The sequence below is a fragment of the Notolabrus celidotus genome, chromosome 11, assembly GCF_009762535.1.
Source record: "Notolabrus celidotus isolate fNotCel1 chromosome 11, fNotCel1.pri, whole genome shotgun sequence".
Taxonomy (NCBI): Eukaryota; Metazoa; Chordata; class Actinopteri; order Labriformes; family Labridae; genus Notolabrus; species Notolabrus celidotus.
This window is the reverse complement of record NC_048282.1, coordinates 17,562,456-17,585,977: the sequence shown is the minus strand read 5'-3', so window position 1 is coordinate 17,585,977 and position 23,522 is coordinate 17,562,456. Positions and strand designations below refer to the sequence as shown.

Genomic DNA, 23,522 nt, shown 5'->3' with positions numbered 1-23,522 from the left:
TTACAGTGAGTCATGACATGCTGGCTGAGACACATCCCTGCCCACAACACCTTGATATCCCCAAACCCCAAAATATCAACAAGAACCAAACAGACACACTCCACTAAACATCGTTGGTGTTCTCAGAACTATTGACTGGGGAACGAACAAGCTGTTTATCAGCCAAAAAGTAAAGTATGTCAAAGTATGAGAGTATAGTGAAATGTTTCTGTGTTATATTAGAATATGACTCAAATAGAGAGCATACATAACAGAGAAGTGTGAGATAAAGATGTAAGATCATGTTCTCAAAAATAAAGGAGTCTGGGGTGTAACAGTAATTAGCAAAGCAGACGTATCAGTCATGGCTAATGAGTTGGCACTCTTTGGGAATGAAGCCAGAGCAGATGTTGCATCAGCAGTCTATTATGATGATGAAGCAGGTAGTTCCCTAAACTTGTGGCCAACAAAAACAATGTAATACTGCAACACATACAACATGAAGACATGGGGATTTCTTAATCACCTTCTTCAATAGTCAGATTTAAATGGTTGTACTCATAGCATGTTTTTGCAAAGTTACCTTAAAATGTTCTTCCTCGACCCACTGTATTGTTTCCAATTTAGGAAATGTATTTCTATTCAGGACAAAAAGGGAACCTGGCTTTGTTTATCATGACTTTGAGCATAGAAATAACAGGAGAGTCTGACTGGATCCCATGACAAGTGCGCTGTGCTCAGGTAAAAAAAGAAAACAGCATCAAAAAGAGCTTTTTGCAAAGATTATAATAATAATAGTAATAATAATAATTCATTTTATTTATATGCGCCTGTCTGGACACCCAAGGTCACCTTACAACATAGCAATAATAAAAGCACAACAACATGAAATAAATACATACATTAGAATAAAGAATACAAAATGCTGACAATGATAACTTCCACCAGGCATCTTAACAGGTGCTGACTTCTGCTGTCTTTAGGTTATTTCTTTCATAGTATCAACTCTTGCAATGCTTAAGTTAAAAGATAATCTCAGAGCTTTCTTCGTATATATTCAGTAATTAATATGAATGTTCAGGCAGAATGCCTCCTTATCAAAACAATACAAACACCACCACAATAATCTGCCATAATTTGTTAATTTCTGCCCCCCATTCAAAAGCACCCCTCCAGTTCAAGATATGTCCAAAAAAGGACAACTAGTTAATCATTCATTAACTGTTCACTATAAGTCTAAATGTGGATATTTTGGAAATTCCCCATGTCTGTTCAAGAAACATACCCTGTCAGAGTAAGTGGGAGGGTTGAGGTTTGTAGGCAGGGGGCGAGGTTAGGTGACTAAGACTTTATGTTGCATAAAAACAAGGTCCACAACCCCAACCGAGGGCACAGAGCGCAGACAACAACAAGAGTCTGCAGTCAAAACACAAGAGGAAGACAAAGCTAAAGGAGGAACACTGTTGACTTTCAGAGGAGAAACTTTGAAGATCTGTTGTCTATCTGAGCAACTTTTTGCTACAAGGCTATCAATACTTTTTCCCCATTGCAGCAGTCCACAGTCGCTCTCATCATGAGATGCTGTGTTTTATCTGTGTGCTTAATTTTGGGGATAAGCACGCAGGTTGGATGGAGCCTCCCACTCAAGTCGGTCTTCGTCAGCTTCCCAGGAGACATCATCAAAAACGTGACTGATACCGAGCTGGCAGAAGTGAGTAGCAGATGGTTCATTTTGTCTAGATTCACTGAGAATCCCCAAACTGTGTGCCATCAAGCTGTGCAGGGATGTCATTATTTAAACAGAAATCTCTCCCATCATGTTGATGAAAAGAAAAACAATTTCTGCCATATCCAAGCTATAGGAGGCACAAAAACACTTGCATTTGATTTCCAAACTTAACTTCACTTCACAAGTACCCACTCAAACCTGCTCACTACTTATTATCACCTGCCTGGACTCATTAATGTGCTTCTGTGTTCTCCTGCCAGAAATATCTGAAGAAGTTTGGCTACATAGACACGATGCAGCGCAGTGGCTTCCAGTCAATGGTGTCCACCTCCAAGGCTTTGAAGAGGATGCAGAGGCAGATGGGTTTGGAGGAGACAGGAGAGCTGGACAAGGCAACTCTAGAGGCCATGAAGCATCCTCGCTGTGGGGTTCCGGATGTGGCCAACTACAAAACCTTTGATGGAGACCTCAAATGGGACCATCACGATGTCACTTATAGGTGAATAGAGATAAATAATATCTTATTAGAGTTAATGAAGTTGTAATGCTTATTCTTAGTGATGCAAGGCACCAAATGCAAACAGTTTTAAATAAGTCTGTAATGGAGATAAATCACTAATTACCTCCCCTTAAAGTGTCATTACAATGTTTGAAAGCAGATTGTCATTCTGTTCTTCCCCACAGGGTTATCAATTACTCCCCTGACATGGACAGCTCTCTGATCGATGATGCCTTCGCCAGAGCCTTCAAGGTGTGGAGTGACGTGACCCCTCTGACCTTTACCCGCCTCATGGACGGGACAGCTGACATAATGGTCTCATTCGGAAAAGCTGGTATGTTTGGTTCATTCATTTTGTTGTCACGTTTGATTATTTTGCTCAGCATAAGTATAAAATGAGATATTGACATGTATTTTATTTTCTATTCAGACCATGGAGACCCTTACCCATTTGATGGTAAGGATGGACTTCTGGCCCATGCTTATCCCCCTGGTGAGGGTGTGCAGGGTGACGCCCACTTTGATGATGATGAATTCTGGACTTTGGGAACAGGACCAGGTAATCACACACACTAATAAAGTGATTCCACCATCAACAATGTTTGTGAGGTAGTCTCCCCCAAGTGGTCACTTTATAAATTGCATGAAATGTTTTTTCTCAGCTGTGAAGACTCGCTATGGGAATGCAGATGGGGCCATGTGCCACTTCCCCTTCACTTTTGAGGGCAAATCTTACACTACATGTACCACCGAAGGCCGTTCTGATGACTTGCCATGGTGTGCCACCACAGAGGACTATGGCAGAGACAAGAAATATGGTTTCTGCCCAAGTGAACGTAAGCTTAACAATTTATTCTGCTAGGGAAACCAAAGGTCAAAATTCAGCAAGATGAAGACATGTTGTTCAGTTTTGTTAATACCTACTGGCTTCAGCTCATCTGTCTTGATTCTCACCCTGACAGTTCTGTACACATTTGGAGGAAACGCCAATGGAGCAGAGTGTGTATTCCCTTTCGTCTTCCTTGGTGAAGAATATGACAGCTGCACCACAGAGGGCCGCAGTGATGGCTACCGCTGGTGTTCCACCACAGACAATTTTGACAAGGACGTAAAATATGGATTCTGCCCCAGTCGTGGTGAGAGACAGGGACCGCAATGAATAGATGTTGTGCAGTGGTGTCACAATGAATTGTTTTCTAACTGTTAATTTTATGTGTTTGTTTTGACCAGACACTGCTGTGATCGGTGGAAACTCTGAGGGAGAACCCTGCCACTTCCCTTTTGAATTCCTGGGCAAAGAGTACAACTCCTGCACTAGTGAGGGACGGGGAGATGGCAAGCTGTGGTGCGGTACTACTGAAAGCTATGATCAAGACAAGAAATGGGGATTCTGTCCTGACAAGGGTGAGTAACATACACATAAGATCAAGTAGACTAGATCAAATTATATATCAGCCCCAGTGATTTATAAATAACATTCATTACTGTTTGTGTTACAGGTTACAGTCTGTTCCTGGTGGCAGCCCATGAGTTTGGACACGCCCTGGGCCTTGATCACTCTAATATAAGAGAAGCTCTCATGTTCCCAACGTACAGCTATGTGAAAGACTTCTCCCTACATGAAGATGACATTGAAGGCATTCAATATCTCTATGGTAAGGTCATAACAAACTGATATATCATGCAGCATCCCTTCATAAAGTTCAAAGAGTTCAACAGTTTCACCTTTTTTGTTTTTAGGAGGCAGAACAGGCCCTGATCCCACCCCACCTCAGCCTGACACCACCACCCAGGACCAAGACTATGATGAGACTGACCCCACAGATGCACCTGAACCCACTGAACCCTCCATCACCACCACCACAACAGCTGTGGATCCCACCAAAGATGCCTGCAAGATGACCAAATTCGACACCATCACTGTGATTAGTGGTGAACTCCATTTCTTCAAAGACGGGTGAGCAAATCATTCTGAAATAACAGGAAAAACTGCTACACAGAAAAAATCTGAAAGTGTTTATGTGTTCATTTTATGTGTTTTGACCTACAGATATTACTGGAAGATGTCCAGCAGAAGTGAAGAAGGACCCAAGGGACCATACTCTGTTTCTGAGAAGTGGCCAGCTCTCCCAGCAGTCATCGATTCTGCCTTTGAGGATGTTGTGACCAAGAAATTGTATTTCTTCTCAGGTAATAAAACCAGCTAGCGGAGTCTTAACATTTAAGATCAAAGTGCACACAGTATACTGACTGTTATCTTTCTATAGGAACCAGATTCTGGGAGTACACAGCGAAGAATGTTCTGGGTCCCCGCAGCATTGAAAAGCTCGGCCTCCCCAGCAGTATTCAGAAGGTGGAGGGGGCTCTGCAGAGAGGCAAAGGCAAAGTGCTGCTCTTCAGTGGAGAGAACTTCTGGAGGTAAGCCTAAGTTTTGCTTCTGGCATGTCTGCTTCTTGAGGATTCTTAGCCATATGTAACCTTCTCTGTATTAGTATTTATGATTCTCACTTAAAAACTACAATTCTTTCAGTAGCAACTTCATACATTCAGCAACTTTTACTAACATTTTCTGGTATGATTTTGTGTTTGATCAACACAGGCTTGATGTGAAGGCCCAGAAAATAGACAGAGGGTACCCCAGATACATAGATGCTGTTTTTGGTGGTGTCCCCAATGATGCTCATGATGTGTTCCAGTACAAAGGTATGTAAACATGTTTGTTTTTATTAACAGTTTACTGAAGAAAACAAGAATGTTGCATAATTCATTTTTTTTTTTAACGTTAAATAACATTGGTTTACTCTTAATGTTCTTGCTTTAGGTCACATGTACTTTTGCCGGGATCGCTTCTACTGGCGCATGAACTCCCGAAGACAGGTGGATCGTGTTGGCTATGTGAAATATGACCTTCTGAAGTGCACAGACCACTCAGTAACTCACTACTGAGAACAAGGCACGGTGAAGCGAGAGAGTCTAAAATAATATGTAACGTTGTAGCACCTTTTTTCTCTTACATGCAGGTGTCAAGGAGAATGTGATGCAGTATTTGTGTATAGCAGCTGTTGTATGGCGTGTGTGCTATTTGGGATGCAAATAATTGGCCTTTATTTATTTTGGCTGATTATATTCAATAAAGCATTGGCTTTTAAAACAAAGTCAAAGGCCACAAAGAAAGCAAAGCAAATTAAGATCTTTGGCTCTGCCCTGCCCTGTGTATAAGAAAAGTATCTGTGAACTGACTATGGTGGTCTTTAATTTGACATCCATATAAAATATTCTCAAAAGTTGCCTGGATCACACTCCGGGTTTGTTTTTGTTTTGTTTTTTGTTTTCAGTTTTTAAAGTCTGACTGGTTCAGACTCTCAACAGTATTGGATTATTTTTGGTATTTATAACAATATCTAACATTATTTTTGTGTCCTGAAGCTTGTTGTTTTGTATAAGTCTGTGTTCTTGTTTTTCAAATGGCATAAAAAGCCAATTACTTGCACTGGAAGACATTTTGCATGTCTCCTTCACTGAAATTATTTATTAGACCTATATTTTGTATTAAAATCTTCAATTTCAATGCAATAAACATTCATGAGAACTACCTGCCACTGTCATGTCTCAATCATGCACTGAAACATCTAAACGAACACACACATGAATTATTCAGTACTATCATACTCTTAGTCCTTTAACATTTAAATGTCCGATCCCCAGTGGCGGTTCTGGGGAGGGGCCAACAGGGGCCGGTGCCCCTGTAAAACTGAACCTTCGGTATTGCGCCGATGTTACAGGTGGAACACATGCGTGTGGCACTTGGTTCCAGTCCCTTAGAGCGCTGAGGGACTCATATTGAGTGTAAAAAGCCAAACAGCTGCTGTCAGTCTGCATTTTGATATAGTACACAGTAGTATATATGTATAGTATATAGAGGTGCACTGATGTTTTGCCAGTTTGTTCTCAGCCGGTACTCGCCCTTCTCAGTCCCTTTTGTCAGGGTTGAACGTGTCCCTCTGACAACACCCTTGCCGCCCCCCCGAGTAAAATTGGTCTAGAACCACCACTGCCGATCCCTGGAGAACATGAACAAACAGGACTTTTTGATTTGATGTCTTTATTTCAATCATGTAAAAGTAAAATAGAAAATAAGAAATAGTTAAACACACATACAAGAAAAAAAAAGTTATACAAAAGAAACAAAATCAATCAGTTCCATTAGCAAGCACTGAAACATTTTACTTTACATGTACGAAAAGGAGTAGGAAGAAGTTAAAACTAATCTAATCCTACCCCTTCAGTCACTATTTTCTTGCATTATACTAGTATAATGTCCAATATTTACACCGACAATCATGATGAAGACCGCATTGGTTTCAGAAACATGATTTTATTACGTTCTGCTGTACCGACTGATTAATAGGCCACACTACAAACAACTGCCCTGGAAAGCTCTTGTATTCGCATATTACTCCGCACCCAGTGCGTAATGCGTCTTCCTCTAAAAACAATAGTCCACCGAGTGAATTTAAACACAACACTTACTTATTATCCAAACAAGAAAATGACAGCGATCTGACTTACACATTAAATAATTAATGTCGGAATTTAATATGAAGACAGTGCATCTCGTCGAGTCGTTTTCATTTTCATAATAAATAAGATCCGGTTGCACGGACAGGAAGCAAGGAGAATCTCATGGCGCCCGACTAGAATGAAGCAACAATTATCAGCTGCTAATTTCAGTTCGATTTAGCGCATCTACACCAAAGGATACCGTCCTGTTCAGAAACACACGGTAAGAAAAATATGTGGAGATTCCAGTGCCAAGGAGGTAAAATGTTTTCATTTTCTTCAGGGAGAGCATTTGGGCGGTCTGTCGCAGCTCAGGCCCTCGAGGTCCCCAGTAGAGCTTTCAGAATGCCTGAGTGGAAAGGGAGACTGCCTGCTGTAAAATGGCGACGCCGAGCAGGCAGGATGAAGGGCAGCTAGGCCCGTTGCTGGACGGCTAACCCCAACACACACGTTGTGTTGGAAGGAGCCTAGTCTGATGTGTTTACTTTGTTATATCCAGACGTTTCATTTATGTTCAAACGGCTCAACAACACCGAAACTATACTCGTTTTAACGGGAGTTAATCGTTTCTGTTTCGTAGGCTGGAAGCTGACAACAGTGCAAGTCAGCCCGCTTGTAGCTAGCTGTAGTAGCCCACTAATGTTACTTCATGTGACACCAGCCCTACCAGCCTTTTAAAAACTCTGCTTCTCAGTATGGCTGATGTTATGTCAATTATTCAGTCATGTTCTACTACCACCACCCAATATCTATAACTGTTACTGTTGACGAGCCTCAGTGTAAGCACTTAGTACAGCTACATACATAAGAAGCTTAATCTTTGGTCAAGAGCAAACCTTACTTGTTCAAGTAAGTCCCTGAGCTGCTGGTTTAACCTTTATTTGGACTCTTTTCTCTAATTTCCTTTCAACAATCTCGTTTGTGAAATCCCCAAAGTCAAAAGTGTGTTGAAGAATTTGGTGCAAATGACTTAAACGCATGCATTTAAATCAGGACATGTATAAATTGTATGTAGAAACACAGTTCCCAGACATTAAATGTAGTAGAGATAAAGTATGAAGTTATGCACTTTGACAAATCGCAGTACATCCAAACTGAGTTAAAGTGAAATAAGCAACACAACACACTGGATGGTTTGTCACTTTCTATATCTGGATAGTATTATCTCTGAGTCTTTGTTCCTATGTGGGTTCTATTTGCTGCAAAGGAATGACATCCTTTTCATAAACAAATAATTTGAATTCATGAACCTCAGGACTCACTTAATGTAAACTAAAAAATTCTACAACACTAAAAGGAAAAGTAGACCACAAAATCTCCAGGGTCAATTGCCAGATGGTTGGTTCACTCCCATCTTGTTATTAACATACAAATGCATACACAATAACTTAAATTAAGTTATATTGTGTTTGATTTAATATCTTCTTCTGATAATTAATGTTAACAGTGTATATTATTTCTTCCTTAAGTGAGACATATTTACACGTGAACTACAGACCTACAAGTGTCCTCTTTGCAGGATGCCTGCTAGTCTCAAACTCTAACTATTTGTCTTTTAAAACCATCAAATCAGCTGGAACTATGAAATACCTCAATTTGTGCCAATGTTCTTACAACTAATGATAAACAAATCTATCCTATGGCCAGTTATCAAGGAACTAGACAAAGGTTGTGTTCATCGTTCAGGTTACTTGTGAAAACAAAATGTATCCCTAATAGAAATGATATTCTCAAATTTTGATCCTGAGTTCATTCTTTGTCTTTGAAAATAGTTATGGATTCTGAGGAGAATGAGGTAGAGAGCAGCAGCGATGCAGGTCCCTCGGGGATGGAGGAGCCATCGGAAAGTGGCATGGGTGTGGAGTCTTCTGAGGCCATGTCTGCAGACAGCAGTGATGCTGCCGCCTCTCATACACACACCCCTGAATCTGACTGCCATGTGGGACAGAGCTCAGAAGGACTTGTGGTAAGTTCTTATTTTACTACAAGTAAAAACCTTTTGGGGGTTTATTTGGCAGAAAATAAAAACAGAAAAAAATCATCCTCAAGTTTTGTGGCTGTTTTCATCTCTTTTCTGCTTCTTTCTGTCAAGGTGTTCATCCCAGAGACCAGCTCCAGCACAGATGTCCGAGTTTCATCTGTCCACCTCCCAGACTCCTCCTCTGTGGCCCAGTCCACCAGTGTGTCCAGTGTCTCCACAGTGACTCAGTCAGTGCTGGTGTCTGAGTCAGCCCAAGTTTTGGTCCACTCCAGTGCTGTGTCTGAGGGAGGCATGATGGTTTCTGACTCAACCGCTTCTACCTCGTCCGATCTGGGTTCTGCCATTGACAAGATCATAGAGTCGACCATCGGTCCTGACATCATGAATGGTATTTCCAGTGACACTGTGTTTTCTTTGCACCATATCCTGAGCTAAATGAAGTGTTATTGCTGTCTAGTACTTTTACATAAAAGTAGCAGATTTCTGATCCTGTCTGCTGGTGCTCTGTTAGGCTGCATAGCTGTGACCAGTGCAGAGGATGGAGGGGCCCAGTATCTGATATTACAAGGACCAGATGACGGTAACTGTGTGAATGTTTTACTCAATTCTATCAATAAACTGAATACAAACTGTAAAGTGACTCAGACTGTATTGCTATAGACAAAAAAAAACAAGTTGAATTTCTCTGACAACTTTTGTGAAGTAAAACTTTATCTCATTTTATTTCGTATTGAAGAAAATTCAGCCTACTTCAGCTGATGACAGACTTTAGTACATTTTTATTCAATTTTGTCATTAACCTGCACTCTTTTATTTGTTCAAGGTGCTCCTATGGTAGCTCAGATGTCATCTTCAGCCCTATCTGATCGTATAGCCATAGAGGCTCTTGCAGAAGGCCCCACATCCACATGTCTGGACCAGGGAGACCTTCAGGGTAACCTTGAGCCTGACGATCGGCCTGGTCCCTCTGGGTACCCAGAGGACAGCAGCAGTCACCCCGACCAGCCTCAACACTCTCACCCCTCACAGTACTTGGACTGCAGTGCAGATGGTCCAGACCAAACAGGAGAATCCTCATCTTCCTATGTGGAGTGTTCTAGTGAGGAACCCGACCAGACTCGCTCAAGGTCAGGTTTCCCAGACTACAGCGGTGACAACAGTGACCAGGACCTGCCTGGGTATGTGGAATGCAGTGGGGCGGACTCAAACCCTATGAGCCGGGGACACTATGTGGTGGAGTGCAGTGCTGGCTATCTAGAGTGTGCAGTGGATGATGGAGAGCAACCGCATCATTCCCGCAGTTACATTGACAGCAGTGCAGACCACAGGACTCAGACAAGTCGGCAATATGGGGCTGAATATGGGGGGGAATGTGTTGCAGCTGCAGATTCTGAGCAACCAGGTTGTTCTCAATATCGAGCAAGAGACGATGATGAGGACGATGACGAGCAGAACCAGGATCCGGATCAGCCACAGCACTCACAACAGCAGCCCCAGCACTCGTGTTACATGGAAAGCAGCAATGGCCCTGAAGCCTCTCTCTATAATGATGACAGTTCCTCTTCAGACCTCCCTCTGGCAGACACAGCAGGTTCAGGTGGGCTTCCTGAAGCACTGGAGTGCAGCGAGAGCCAGCCTGGGCCCTTCATCAGCAGCAGTGGGACTTACACCTCAAATCCAGAACCTGAGCTGGCCCAACAGTGCTCACCAAGCCAAGAGGAACCTCAAGGCTCTCAGGGGCCACAAGATGAAGCTGGGATGGTCAGTGAAATGGAGACGTCAATGGTGGAGGCAGGTTCAGGAGACAGAGCACCAAACCTGGCCGAGTTGGAAGAGATGATGGAAGTTGTGATTGTGCATCAGTTCAAGTGTAAAATGTGTCCCTACAAGAGTGCTTCCAAAGACACACTTATTAACCACATGAGAGACAAACACTTTAAACCTGCAGGTGAGGCACATTTACATGGTTGATTATATATCAGAAATATGCCACTGACTGTGGTTTCAGGAGTTCATATCTATATATCTATCATTTTATTCTAAATGTCGGGTTTTCAGGGGAAATGCTAAAGAAGCGCAAACGAGGGCGACCTCCTAAAAGTGAGACGTTGGCCCGTCGCAATGCAGAGAAGAAGGAAGCTGAAGAGAAGAGGGTAGCAAAGGTGAAGACTGCAGCGTCTCAACAGGCAGAAGAAGAGGATGATGATATTGTGGATGCCGGTGCTATTGATGATGCTGAAGGTTAGGGAGGAGGGTGGTTAATAAGCATTCATATTTGTATTCATAAGAGAATATGTCAAGGGTAAGAATCAATTTAAATGATCCCCTTTACATCTTCAGAGGATAGTGATTACAACCCAGCAGATGAGGATAGCAATGGAAGACCACCTGTCATTCTGAAGAAACCTACTCCTCCAATCTCTTCCTCAACTCAAGGGCGTCCTCGACGTAAGGTTGGTCGTCCCAGGAAATACAGTCTTTTAGAGGAAGGCTACAACAAAAAAGGTGAGAGGATAATAAACAAACTGTCACTGCACATAATGCTGCCTAAATCACAATGTTTACACTTCATGTTGATGTGTCCTCTTCTTCTTTGTTTATTACAGAGGCAGAAAGTATCAATAAGAAGCCAAGGATAAGCACAGATGCTAGTGCACCTGCTGAGGCAACTTCTTCCGGGTTAAACAATGGTCCTGTCATGGAAACTGATGGAGACACAGCTGAAGCAGCAATAAGCCAATCAGACTCTGAGAACAAAGACCCTTCATCCAACTCACAGCCAGAAGAGGAGTTCTTCCCGAGGAAACGCGGCCGACCTTCCAAGCGTTTTCTTCGCAAGAAATATAAGAAGTATATAAATCGAAAGTAGGTGTCCTTTTTAGGTGAAGATGTGCCTCAAACAGAATAACATGACTTTCACAACATGCTAATCACTCCCTCCTGATCTTCCAGTCGGTACTATAAATCCCTCAAACCACTCCAGAGACCTCACAACTGCTGGATCTGCGGCTCGCGCTTCCTCACTCAGGAAGATTTGCGCTTCCATGTGGACTCTCATGAAGGCAATGACCCCGAACTCTTCAAGTGCCTCCAGTGCAACTATCGCTGCAAGCGCTGGTCATCACTTAAGGTCAGTGTAACAAAAGAAGTCACAGGTTAACTGCACTCTATCTGTATGTTTGTACAGTTTCCTTAAAGTCTTGGGTTCTGTTTTGCAGGAACACATGTTCAATCATGAAGGTACAAAGCCGTTCAAGTGTGAGGAGTGTGACTACACAAGTGTTTACAAGAAAGATGTGCTCCGCCACTCAGCTATCCACAACAAAGACAAGTGAGTTACTCAGACAATAACAACCTACTGCACAAGCACTGTTAATGATTCCCAGTACAGAACACCTTTAACCGGTGTTTAAAATATTTATTTTTTTCCTCTTTCATCCCCCAGGAAAAAAAAGACAGAGACGGTAAGACATTTTCGTAGTATACAGTTTGAAGCAGCTCTATAGTCTGTTTCTATTTGGCTGGTTGTTGCTGTAGTTCAGATCACTAAACCCATTGACTTTTTGGCCTGTGCATTTTTTCTCGCAGGTACCAAAGGTTTCAGAGTTCCTCTGCCCTGTGTGTCACAGGGTTTATCCCATGCAAAAGAGACTGACCCAGCACATGAAGACTCACAGCTCAGAGAAGCCACACATGTGTGACAAGGTCTGAGACACGTATTTACATTTAGTTTATTCAAGGAAACTTACAGTATATTTGAGAAAAGTCAAAGGACGTACAATTTTGCACATTTTTATTTTAAATCTTCACACTTCCGTGGAACTCCTGTTGAAGACATCTTTCTGCCTTTGCAGTGTGGCAAATCCTTCAAGAAACGGTACACATTCAAGATGCACCTACTAACCCACATCCAGAGTCTTGGAGACAGCAAGTCAGTATTGATTTTTTATTTCATCTCTTAAATTTTGTTAGTTTGCATTTCAAACACATGGTTGTATTACACTGGGCTACATTTGAATAATAATATAGGCAAGTTTGTTTGTTAGTTATAATATCATCACACCAACCCTTGGATGTGCTTCCTGCCAGGTTCAAGTGTGAATTTTGTGACTACACTTGCGACAACAAGAAGCTGCTGTTAAACCATCAGCTGTCACACACCAACGACCGTCCCTTCAAGTGTGACTACTGTAAATACTCCACTTCCAAAGAGGAATTCCTGGTTTCACACCTGGCCATCAAACATACAGGTTTCACAAAGTTATTTTTAACTGAGCAATCTTTTATATCACCTGATGCTATACAGTCTACTCAATGTTATGTTTATATTTAATCTTCACAGGAGAGAAGCCTTTCTCTTGTGAGATGTGTCACTTCACAACCAAGCATAGGAAGAATTTGCGCCTTCACGTACAGTGTCGTCATCCTGAGGCGTTTGAAGAGTGGTCGGTGTCTCATCCCGAGGAGCCCATCAGGAGGCGACGCAGACCTTTTTTCACGCTACAGCAAATTGAGGAGCTCAAACAACAACAGCATGATGACACACAGGGCCTGCAGAACACCATTGTGAGTTGTTTAGAGATCTGATCTGTCTGATCTCTGACCCAGATTTTATTTAACCTTGTTAGCTTTGTCCCTTGTGGCATCAGGAGGGAATCGTAATATTTTCTCCCTTCATTAGGTTGCAGTGGATTCTGCAACACTACAAGCCATGCAGGGTATAGAAAATGCATCAGTGTCTCAGGATGAATTGGGAAATACCACCATCATATACGAACAAGGTCAGTCATCTTATCGTCTAAAGAACAATTTTCAGAATTTCAGTGATGTGCGTCACTAAAGATTACTTTTTTCCTGCATGTGCTCCTCAGCTGAATCCAGTGATATGTCTGCTCAGAATGCTCTCGACCTGCTGCTGAATATGAGCAATGCGCGGGAGTTGGTTGGAAACGGCCTACAGGTTGGTTACGAGCCTCTTGAGAAAGTGCACATTACATAAATATTGATGCAAAGTATGCTTGCATTTTGGAACCAAGAAAAATCGTGTCAAAAATGTTTTGACTCGTCAGGTGGCAGTGCTGAAGTCTGAAGGCAAAGCTTTGGAAAAAGGCATGTGGAGCACAGTGACCACAGCAGCAGGCCAGACCCAAAAGGTGGTGACCTTCCATGTGTCGGAGAACGGAGAGACGGTGTTGCAAGAGGCCTATGAGGCGGCCACCTCTGAAGCAGGAGAGCTCACCCAGATCGCCATTGAAGCCTATGAGAGTGGAGGAGAGTTCAGTGTTGTTGAACAGGCTGCCGAAGGGAATCAGAGCCCTGAATACAGGTAAGTGAGAACACAGTGGGATTGTCATTCAAAGAGAAAAGAAGGATGTTAGACTCCTAAGATAAGAATTTTGATGAATATAAGTGAACATAGGAATTTTTGATTGGTCTCACATGTCTTTGCAGTAATGTTGAGAGCAGTCCGTCTCAGACTGCTGAAGTATCGGGATCAGAGGGCCTGAAAAGTGACAAGTTCTACCTTTCTTCCGCCCTGCCTGATGGTGTTCTACAACAGGTTGAGGTAACTGTGAGAGAAAAATAGTCCTACATAAAACTTGAGGGTGTGGTAAGATTTTGTGACACAAGATCTCGTGATACTAAATCATGACAGTACATCTCATCGAGATGATAAGATATCTACAGTACATAAGGCAGTATTACAAGAGACTCCCACATAGAGAACTGGCTTGGACCTCAGTACTACTTAAGGCTGCAATCACAATCTATACATCCATCAGACTCTTGAACACAAAACCTAGTGAAGCATAATTTAACAAGGAACATGAATCAAAGGAAGACACACAGAAAACAACAGCCAAACTGTCACAACAGGAATATGCTCCCATCAGATGTCAATGGCTAGCTTAAATTGCACCTGCATGAATATTACACCCGCCTCTTTTGGAGTATTCAGGGTTCCCACGCGTCCTGGAAAACCTGGAAAACCTGGAAAACAGTTGACCCGTTTTCCAGTACTAGAAAACACCTGGAAAATAGGAGAAAAAGTAAAATGTCCTGGAAAATCACATATAGTCCTGGAAAATTATTCCTGGAAAATCACATATAGTCCTGGAAAATTATTCCAACATGGCTGCGTTTGACCTGACCCTATTAACAAAACACATCCCAATTCATTGAAAGTTGAGTTCACGCTGTGCTGGAAAAGACAGCGACACTGCGCAACTTTTTTCACATTTTTTCTCCCTCACTTGGTCATAATCATGCATTCATAGAAAACGGGGGTATATTGTTTATATTTTATGGTACATGAACCTTGTGAAGTGCTCTTTTGATTCAAAGAGTCTTATAGTTAAGTTATAGTGTGACCAGTGGAGTTGGGCAGAGAGCTTGGGGGTCTGTGCCTCACAACTTTCTCTGCAGGCTGAGAGCTCAATTACCGTACTTTAGCTCAGTTGTTCTCAAAGTGGGGTCCTGTGACCCCTGGGGGTCCGCGAACCATAGCGTGGGGGTCCGTGAAATAATTTGAATACATTTCTAATAAATTATAAAATTGTGGTGTCATTACAAAACAGCATACACACCATTGTTATGATACCATTTGGTGGCTAGAAGGGATATGTGAGTCTTGCTACTGTTCGTTTTCTGAAAGCGTTTAAGATCAATTACTTGAAAAGTATAAATGTTGTCATGTTGAGTCCACAAGGAATGAAATGACCCTCTGTTTTAAAGTATACAAGTGGTATTTACTTGATTCAAATTGAAATGTTATCTGTTTATCACTATGGTACAGGTCTGAAGTATTTACATTGATACATTTTACAATACAAATAGTTCCAAGGGCAACTAAGAGTGCAAATGATAGTAAGCATGTGCTTTAGTGATGGGAAGTTCAGCTCTTTTCAGAGAGCCGGCTCTTTCAACTCGGCTCCTAAACAAGAGCTGGCTCTTTCGACTCCCGAACGGCTCTTAATTTAGGATCTTTTGTAGCCGTATGTTTTACCTTAACTTTGCAAAAAATAATGACTTGTGTTGAAAACCCTTTTATGTACAGTGTTTTTATGAGAAGCCTTATAACTGCCCAATTTTGTGCATTTATTCTGTTACAAACCTATTCTTACCCTAATCCTAGGGTTAGGGTTAGGGTTAGGGTAAGGATTAGGGTTAGGGTTAGGGTTAGGGTTAGGATTAGGGTTAGGGTTAGGGTTAGGGTTATGATTAGGGTTAGGGTTAGGGTTAGGATTAGGATTAGGGTTAGGGTTAGGATTAGGGTTAGGATTAGGTTTAGGGTTAGGATTAGGGTTAGGGTTAGGGTTATGATTAGGGTTAGGGTTAGGGTTATGATTAGGGTTAGGATTAGGGTTAGGATTAGGGTTAGGGTTAGGACTAGGGTTAGGGTTAGGGTTAGGATTAGGGTTAGGGTTAGGGTTAGGGTTAGGGTTAGGATTAGGGTTAGGATTAGGGTTAGGGTTAGGATTAGGGTTAGGTTTAGGGTTAGGATTAGGGTTAGGGTTATGATTAGGGTTAGGATTAGGGTTAGGGTTAGGGTTAGGGTTAGGATTAGGATTAGGATTAGGATTAGGGTTAGGGTTAGGATTAGGGTTAGGGTTATGATTAGGGTTAGGATTAGGGTTAGGTTTAGGGTTAGGATTAGGGTTAGGGTTATGATTAGGGTTAGGATTAGGGTTAGGGTTAGGGTTAGGATTAGGTTTAGGGTTAGGGTTAGGGTTAGGGTTATGATTAGGGTTAGGATTAGGATTAGGTTTAGGGTTAGGATTAGGGTTAGGGTTATGATTAGGGTTAGGATTAGGGTTAGGGTTAGGGTTAGGATTAGGGTTAGGGTTAGGATAAGGGTTAGAACCAGAACCAGAACCGAACCAGACCCATATCAGAACCGAACCAGAACCGAACCAGACCCATATCAGAACCGAACCAGAACCGAACCAGAACCGAACCAGAACCGAATCAGAACCAAACCAGAACCATACCAGACCCGAACCAGAAACCAACCAGAACCGAACCAGAACCGAACCAGAACCGAACCAGAACCGAACCAGAACCATACCAGAACCGCCCCAGAACCGAACCAGAACCATACCAGAACCGAACCAGAACCGAACCAGAACCATACCAGAACCCTACCAGAACCGAACCAGCACCATACCAGAACCGAACCAGAACCATACCAGAACCATACCAGAACCGAATCAGAACCATACCATAACCATACCAGAACCGAACCAGCACCATACCAGAACCGAACCAGCACCATACCAGAACCGAACCAGAACCATACCAGAACCATATCAGAACCATACCAGAACCGTACCAGAACCGAACCAGAACCGAACCAGAACCATACCAGAACCATACCAGAACCATACCAGAACCGAACCAGCACCATACCAGAACCAAACCAGAACCCACCAGAACCAAACTCAGGCAAACAGAACCAGAACCAATTTTGTGCATTTATTCTGTTACAAACCTATTCTTACCCTAATCCTAGGGTTAGGGTTAGGGTAAGGATTAGGGTTAGGGTTAGGGTTAGGGTTAGGATTAGGGTTAGGGTTAGGGTTATGATTAGGGTTAGGGTTAGGGTTAGGATTAGGATTAGGGTTAGGGTTAGGATTAGGGTTAGGATTAGGTTTAGGGTTAGGATTAGGGTTAGGGTTAGGGTTATGATTAGGGTTAGGGTTATGATTAGGGTTAGGATTAGGGTTAGGATTAGGGTTAGGGTTAGGACTAGGGTTAGGGTTAGGGTTAGGATTAGGGTTAGGGTTAGGGTTAGGGTTAGGGTTAGGATTAGGGTTAGGATTAGGGTTAGGGTTAGGATTAGGGTTAGGTTTAGGGTTAGGATTAGGGTTAGGGTTAGGATTAGGGTTAGGATTAGGGTTAGGGTTAGGGTTAGGGTTAGGATTAGGATTAGGGTTAGGGTTAGGATTAGGGTTAGGGTTATGATTAGGGTTAGGATTAGGGTTAGGTTTAGGGTTAGGATTAGGGTTAGGGTTATGATTAGGGTTAGGATTAGGGTTAGGGTTAGGGTTAGGATTAGGGTTAGGATTAGGTTTAGGGTTAGGATTAGGGTTAGGGTTATGATTAGGGTTAGGATTAGGGTTAGGTTTAGGGTTAGGATTAGGGTTAGGGTTAGGATTAGGGTTAGAACCAGAACCAGAACCGAACCAGACCCATATCAGAACCGAACCAGAACCGAACCAAAACCGAACCAGACCCATATCAGAACCGAACCAGAACCGAACCAGAACCGAACCAGAACCGAATCAGAACCGAACCAGAACCATACCAGACCCGAACCAGAAACCAACCAGAACCGAACCAGAACCGAACCAGAACCGAACCAGAACCATACCAGAACCGCCCCAGAACCGAACCAGAACCATACCAGAACCGAACCAGAACCGAACCAGAACCATACCAGAACCCTACCAGAACCGAACCAGCACCATACCAGAACCGAACCAGAACCATACCAGAACCATACCAGAACCGAATCAGAACCATACCATAACCATACCAGAACCGAACCAGCACCATACCAGAACCGAACCAGAACCATACCAGAACCATATCAGAACCATACCAGAACCGTACCAGAACCGAACCAGAACCGAACCAGAACCATACCAGAACCATACCAGAACCATACCAGAACCGAACCAGCACCATACCAGAACCAAACCAGAACCCACCAGAACCAAACTCAGGCAAACAGAACCAGAACCAAATTCAAGCAAACGGAACCAGAACCAACTCACGCAAACAGAACCAGAACCAAACTCAAGCAAACAGAACCAGAACCAAACTCAAGCAAACAGAACCAGAACCAAACTGGAGCAAACACTATTAATGTCCTCAGGTTGGCATTGAGAAAAATCAGATGCCTCAGCTTGGATGGGCTGATCCGATTTCTCCTCTCAGTGAGTATTTCCCCGGTCTTTAAGAAGACTCTCTCTGAAGGAACAGATGAAGCCAGGATACACAGCCTCCCCTCCATCACCTGTATCCTATATCCTCACATGTGATTGGCCGCATGGCCGCCATTTTGACCAATCAAAACAAAGTTCTGCTGTGAGCAGAGCTGGAGCTGAACACTGAGAGAGCTAAGCAGAGAACGGAACAAACTGGGAGCCGGCTCTCTCTGGAGGCGGGCCGGCTCTTCTGATTCACTATAAAGCATCGGCTCTCAGAGCCGCAGCTTCTGATCATGACACATCATTAATGTGCTTAATCTGTGTTAAAATTATGAGGGGGTCCTTGGACAATTTCTCACCTGTAAGGGGTCCCTGGCTCCAAAAAGTTTCAGAACCCCTGCTGTAACTAGTAGGAGTGCAAACTCCCTATAGTGAAAACAAACGGAACAAAAAGAGCGACACAGCTGCACAGAAACTCCACGTTGTAGACATCGCTGATCATAATAGACATCGCCATGCAGGAAGACAGTTTACATTTTTTTAAATCTCTGAGAGATCTTCAAATACAGAGAGCGTCTTTACACCGGTGAGATTTTTTTCAGAGTTTACGGTAACTCAAATAAAAAAACGTGACATATGCTTTGTTTTATATCGACCACTTAGCAGGATGAATATCATGATTAAGCAGGTATATTTTGAGTTTCAGTTGAGTTGAGAAACATTTGTGGCCATTTTTGTCATTCAGTTCTATTTAGGTCTTTAATGCACTGATCCTCTGATCATTATTATTATTTAATTATTTCAGTAAGGCAGCTTCCTGATTCCTTTGCAGGCTCTTTTGTTTTTTTCTTAGCTCATTTTATATTTTTTGAGAAAAGAGAAAGCTGAGATGTTGCCCATCATTGTTACTTGGTTGCACTAATAAAGTGGAGTGCTGTACATCTGTGGTTGCATTATTCTATTATCAATTTGCCATAATTCTTAAGTATGTAACAGATGATTTCATGGATAGCCATAGACTACATGTCTTTTAATGAAGACTTCCACTGAGAGGAACATATTAGACTATTTAGGAACTAAATTAGGAACTAAATTTAGACTGTCATACCAGCTTGATCATCAATGAAAATGTCCTGGAAATGTCCTGGAAAATGATCTCTGGGAAAGAGTGGGAACCCTGGTATTCTATATTGCACCAAATATTTATCAGCGTGTTTTACTTTCTCACGTTTTTTTTCTTCTTCTTTCAGCTGAGCAGTGAAGCTCCATCCTCTCCCTCTACTGTGAGCTCTCCCAGTCTTAGCACCAAGAGGTTTTCCTGCAGAATATGCATGGAGTCCTTCCACGGGCGCTCGGATATGGAGAACCACAAGAGGGCACACTTGGATCCTAGCACTTTTAAGTGTCCTGATTGTGACTTTACATCAAATTCCTGGCTTGAGGTTAAGGTGAGCCACTTATTTGTGCAGGACTCTTTATGTGATTCAAAAAGAGTCCTAATTAAAGTCTTTATTTCTATTAAACACAAAGATAAAATAATTAGCATGTAAAGTCATGAGTGGCTACAAATTGACCCAAGGTTTAAAAGAGAAATTTCAACTGTTCATCAAATTGGTATAGCCATCTCATTTATGTATCTTCACAGATTTGAATGAATGCTTATTGTTATGTCATCAAAATTATATCTGTTATGAACCCACTTTAAACCTTGACTATTTTAAAATATGATTTATAGTTTGTCTTCCCCTGTTTTTTAGACTCACATGGAGCTGCACTCCTATCTCCGCCCTCACAAGTGTCCGAACTGTAGCTTTGCCTCCAAGAACAAGAAAGACCTGCGCAGGCACATGATGACACACACCAATGAGAAACCATTTTCTTGCCACCTTTGTGGACAAAGGTAAGAAGGACTGATTTTAATCATCACAAAACTTCTGTGCAACATATCTGTTGCACAAGACTGCAAAGTGGTAATGATGAGCTATCAGGTCAACATTGCTGTTTTCTATGCCCAACATTTTAGGTTTAACCGTAACGGCCATCTGAAGTTTCACATGGAGCGTCTCCACAATCATGATCATCCTGCTCGTAAGAGCCGGAACCCCTCAACGCAGCAGACCATCATAGTCAACAGTGATGAGGAGGCGCTGGCCACACTACAATGTAAGGATCACAGCAGAACAATACATCATAAATGTAGGTAGCATTCAGTGTAAAATATATACATGATATTTGTGTGTGTCTGTGTCTAACAGCCCTGCAGGGACATCAGACAGTGATCACTCCAGAGCGGTTGCAGGCCCTGGGTCAGGAGCACATCATTGTTGCTCAAGAACAGGCTCTATCAGACCAGGTACCCAATTTTTTATGATGCTGAACGTACCTGTAACTAAACACAAAACTCACACAAAGGTTTTGTACTTTTGCTAGGATCCTCTCCTATTGTTATGACTAAATATGAATGTTTCTATTTATCAGGAGGATGGCGCATACATCCAGCAGATAACTACCATAGATGGACAAACAGTTCAGCAACTAATGACAGGAGAAAACCAGGTGACTGAGGTACTTCTATTGACACAGTTCCATCTTTAAATGCACATTGCTATTAGTGAAATAGATATAAATGTATTCTTGTCCTTAATTTTGTCCTTCAAATAATTCCTCACACGTTGTGTTTCAGGTTCAGTATATCATCTCACAGGATGGAGTGCAGCACTTAATCCCTCAGGAATATGTGGTTGTATCTGATGGAAACCACATACAGGTCTGTGTGCCACCTCATGAGAAGAGATATAATGTTGCTGTTTTTTAAGATGCCTTGTTTTCACATCCTTTGCTTGTGTTTCAGATGCCTGATGGACATATCATCCAGTACGAGGGTGATGGAACCTTTCTGCAGGAGCAACAGGTGAGGCAGACATCAATTACCAGACACTTAACAGTAGGAGATTGAGCTGGATTTATCAAAGCAAGGCAAATCATGTAATATAATTTATTGTGAGAGTTTCCTTTGATTAAAATTTTTTGTACTAATGTGTTCAGATTGCTGTAAGTCATGATGGTCAGATCCAGTATCTACCTGTGAGCTCTGAGCAACAAGTGGTGAATGCTGAGGACCTGGAGGCTGCTGCACACTCTGCTGTCACAGGTTGGCTTATCTTGAAGAATAAATCACTTTTTAATTTTAGTCATCCAATGCACTGTTAGATTGCTTAGATTTGCTAAATCCATTACAAACTATTCTGATTTATATGCATGACGCAGTTTTATAAGCATACCACGTTTCTAGGTTTAGTTTAAGTTCTGCTCATGTTACTATTGGATCTCTCAGATTAAAATAAAACAAAGGTAATTTTATACTTCCAGGTAGGTGTTCGTCATTACTATAGCATGCTATAGCTGGAGGAAACGGGGACATATTGAGAATGTTCTAATACACGTTTTAAAGCAGACTGTCAACAAGGATTTAAGTTGTGCTGTTGAATTACAACTTGGCTCTATTGTGGAATAGAAAGGTAACTCTATGGTGGCTGACTTGGAAACAAAACAGATATTGATGCACCCTTGAATGCACCATCCAACGATACAAGCCACAACAAAACTCTACAAATTAATTTTCAGATCCTTTCAATGGATGGAAAATGGGATTAAACATACCCAAACATATGTGTGGTCCATTCTATGAGTAGTTTTCTAGCATATTCTTCATGAACGACTATAAGCGTGGCAATACTCTGAACTTCATGTCAACAAATTAAACTCTGTGTGTGATCTTTGTTCTCACAGCCGTGGCAGATGCAGCCATGTCCCAGACCCAGACGGTCTACACTGAAGCTACACCTGAACAACTGGAGCAGCTGCAGCAGCAAGGCATCCACTATGATGTCATTACCTTCACAGAGGAATAGACCACTTTCTGAACATACCAACTCAAACCACTATGAGCTGACAAGTACAATGACCTCAACTTATTTATGCATTCAGCTGAACAAAAACTTTCTCTACTCCACAATTTCACCTGCTTGGGCAGCTGTTGCACTGTTCACTGAAATCAACGGCGTTTTGTAAATTCAAAAGATTGCACCCATCGCTTCTAACTTAATCATAGGGGCTGTGCACTCGAGTCAGTTTAAGTAAGGTCGGTTTCTTGCATTATCGTTGACAATTGTTCATGTTTACGTGCCTCAACTGCTTCCATTTAAATAACATAACGAAATCAAATTAAATTTAAAGGCTTATATCATGTTACAGGAACTATACCAAGTGTCCAAAGGAACATTTGTGTTTATGAACAGGTGAAATGAAAAAGCAGTGTTTATTTCTGATCTGAGAACATATGTTTAGTATATGAATGCCACATCATTGTTTTTACTTAATATTCATTGGTATTTACATATCTTTTGATTTTTCCTTTGCTCCATGATGGAGAATATGTGTTGATTTGGTGAATAGAAAATGTTTAATAAGCTGAAAGCTGACACCAAATAAATCACTTTGTGTATCCCCTGTGCATTTTTTAATGTGTCTGTTAAGTATAATTATCATTATACCTCTGTAATTATTGTGAGGCTGTATATCCATTATTATGTGCTAATGGCACCTCCGACATGTCACCATCTTAAACGTCTAAAAGAAACAAGATCCGTATCCTTATAACAGTGTCTCCGTCATTAGTTTTAGCAGAGTAAGTTGTAGCGTACTATACTGCTTTTCTGCTCCTGTGTCAGACATCTGTATGTTAGCCTTATATCAGTCAGTTTTATTTATTTTAGGCCTGGCCAAGTGAACTGAAAAGAGGAAGTTCAACATAAAAATATATCAGAAGTGTGCCATGGC

The 23,522-nt window shown here is 42.0% G+C and overlaps 2 protein-coding genes across 5 annotated transcripts; both read left to right on the top strand.

Moving 5' to 3' along the window:
• Positions 1 to 1,368: 1,368 nt before the first annotated feature.
• On the top strand, positions 1,369 to 5,799 carry mmp9 (matrix metallopeptidase 9). Of its 2 annotated transcripts, none has more exons than XM_034696654.1 (13): positions 1,369 to 1,690; positions 1,969 to 2,207; positions 2,393 to 2,541; positions 2,638 to 2,766; positions 2,870 to 3,043; positions 3,170 to 3,343; positions 3,438 to 3,611; positions 3,707 to 3,862; positions 3,960 to 4,164; positions 4,258 to 4,397; positions 4,475 to 4,625; positions 4,807 to 4,910; positions 5,029 to 5,799. In XM_034696654.1, the coding sequence occupies exons 1-13, from the start codon at positions 1,553 to 1,555 to the stop codon at positions 5,151 to 5,153; spliced, it is 2,058 nt and encodes a 685-aa protein (XP_034552545.1). In that variant the 5' UTR covers positions 1,369 to 1,552; the 3' UTR covers positions 5,154 to 5,799. The 2 variants fall into 2 exon arrangements, with proteins under 2 accessions (XP_034552545.1, XP_034552544.1); XM_034696653.1 differs by having other exon boundaries at positions 3,948 to 4,164.
• A 1,046-nt stretch (positions 5,800 to 6,845) lies between these two features.
• On the top strand, positions 6,846 to 23,187 carry LOC117821595 (zinc finger protein 335-like). Of its 3 annotated transcripts, none has more exons than XM_034695986.1 (28): positions 6,846 to 6,990; positions 8,540 to 8,733; positions 8,860 to 9,136; positions 9,260 to 9,328; positions 9,572 to 10,696; positions 10,807 to 10,989; positions 11,089 to 11,253; positions 11,355 to 11,613; positions 11,701 to 11,878; positions 11,967 to 12,079; positions 12,194 to 12,212; positions 12,337 to 12,453; positions 12,603 to 12,679; positions 12,838 to 12,998; positions 13,091 to 13,314; positions 13,430 to 13,529; positions 13,620 to 13,708; positions 13,818 to 14,074; positions 14,200 to 14,314; positions 19,934 to 20,131; positions 20,441 to 20,583; positions 20,707 to 20,846; positions 20,939 to 21,036; positions 21,162 to 21,239; positions 21,367 to 21,450; positions 21,535 to 21,594; positions 21,729 to 21,834; positions 22,473 to 23,187. In XM_034695986.1, the coding sequence occupies exons 2-28, from the start codon at positions 8,542 to 8,544 to the stop codon at positions 22,592 to 22,594; spliced, it is 4,749 nt and encodes a 1,582-aa protein (XP_034551877.1). In that variant the 5' UTR covers positions 6,846 to 6,990; positions 8,540 to 8,541; the 3' UTR covers positions 22,595 to 23,187. The 3 variants fall into 3 exon arrangements, with proteins under 3 accessions (XP_034551877.1, XP_034551875.1, XP_034551876.1); XM_034695984.1 differs by having other exon boundaries at positions 21,162 to 21,248; XM_034695985.1 differs by lacking the exon at positions 6,846 to 6,990 and adding an exon at positions 7,112 to 7,616 and having other exon boundaries at positions 21,162 to 21,248.
• Positions 23,188 to 23,522: the final 335 nt, after the last annotated feature.

Bases quoted from the DNA above. Each gene is read 5' to 3' on its own strand.
- mmp9 (XM_034696653.1), top strand. From the start codon at position 1,553: ATGAGATGCTGTGTTTTATCTGTGTGCTTAATTTTGGGGATAAGCACG. The intron at 3,863-3,947 runs GTAAGGTCATAA...TTTTGTTTTTAG, and splicing joins AGGCATTCAATATCTCTATG to GAGGCAGAACAGGCCCTGAT. The intron at 4,398-4,474 runs GTAATAAAACCA...ATCTTTCTATAG, and splicing joins GAAATTGTATTTCTTCTCAG to GAACCAGATTCTGGGAGTAC.
- LOC117821595 (XM_034695984.1), top strand. From the start codon at position 8,542: ATGGATTCTGAGGAGAATGAGGTAGAGAGCAGCAGCGATGCAGGTCCC. The intron at 12,454-12,602 runs GTCTGAGACACG...CTGCCTTTGCAG, and splicing joins AGCCACACATGTGTGACAAG to TGTGGCAAATCCTTCAAGAA. The intron at 13,315-13,429 runs GTGAGTTGTTTA...TCCCTTCATTAG, and splicing joins AGGGCCTGCAGAACACCATT to GTTGCAGTGGATTCTGCAAC.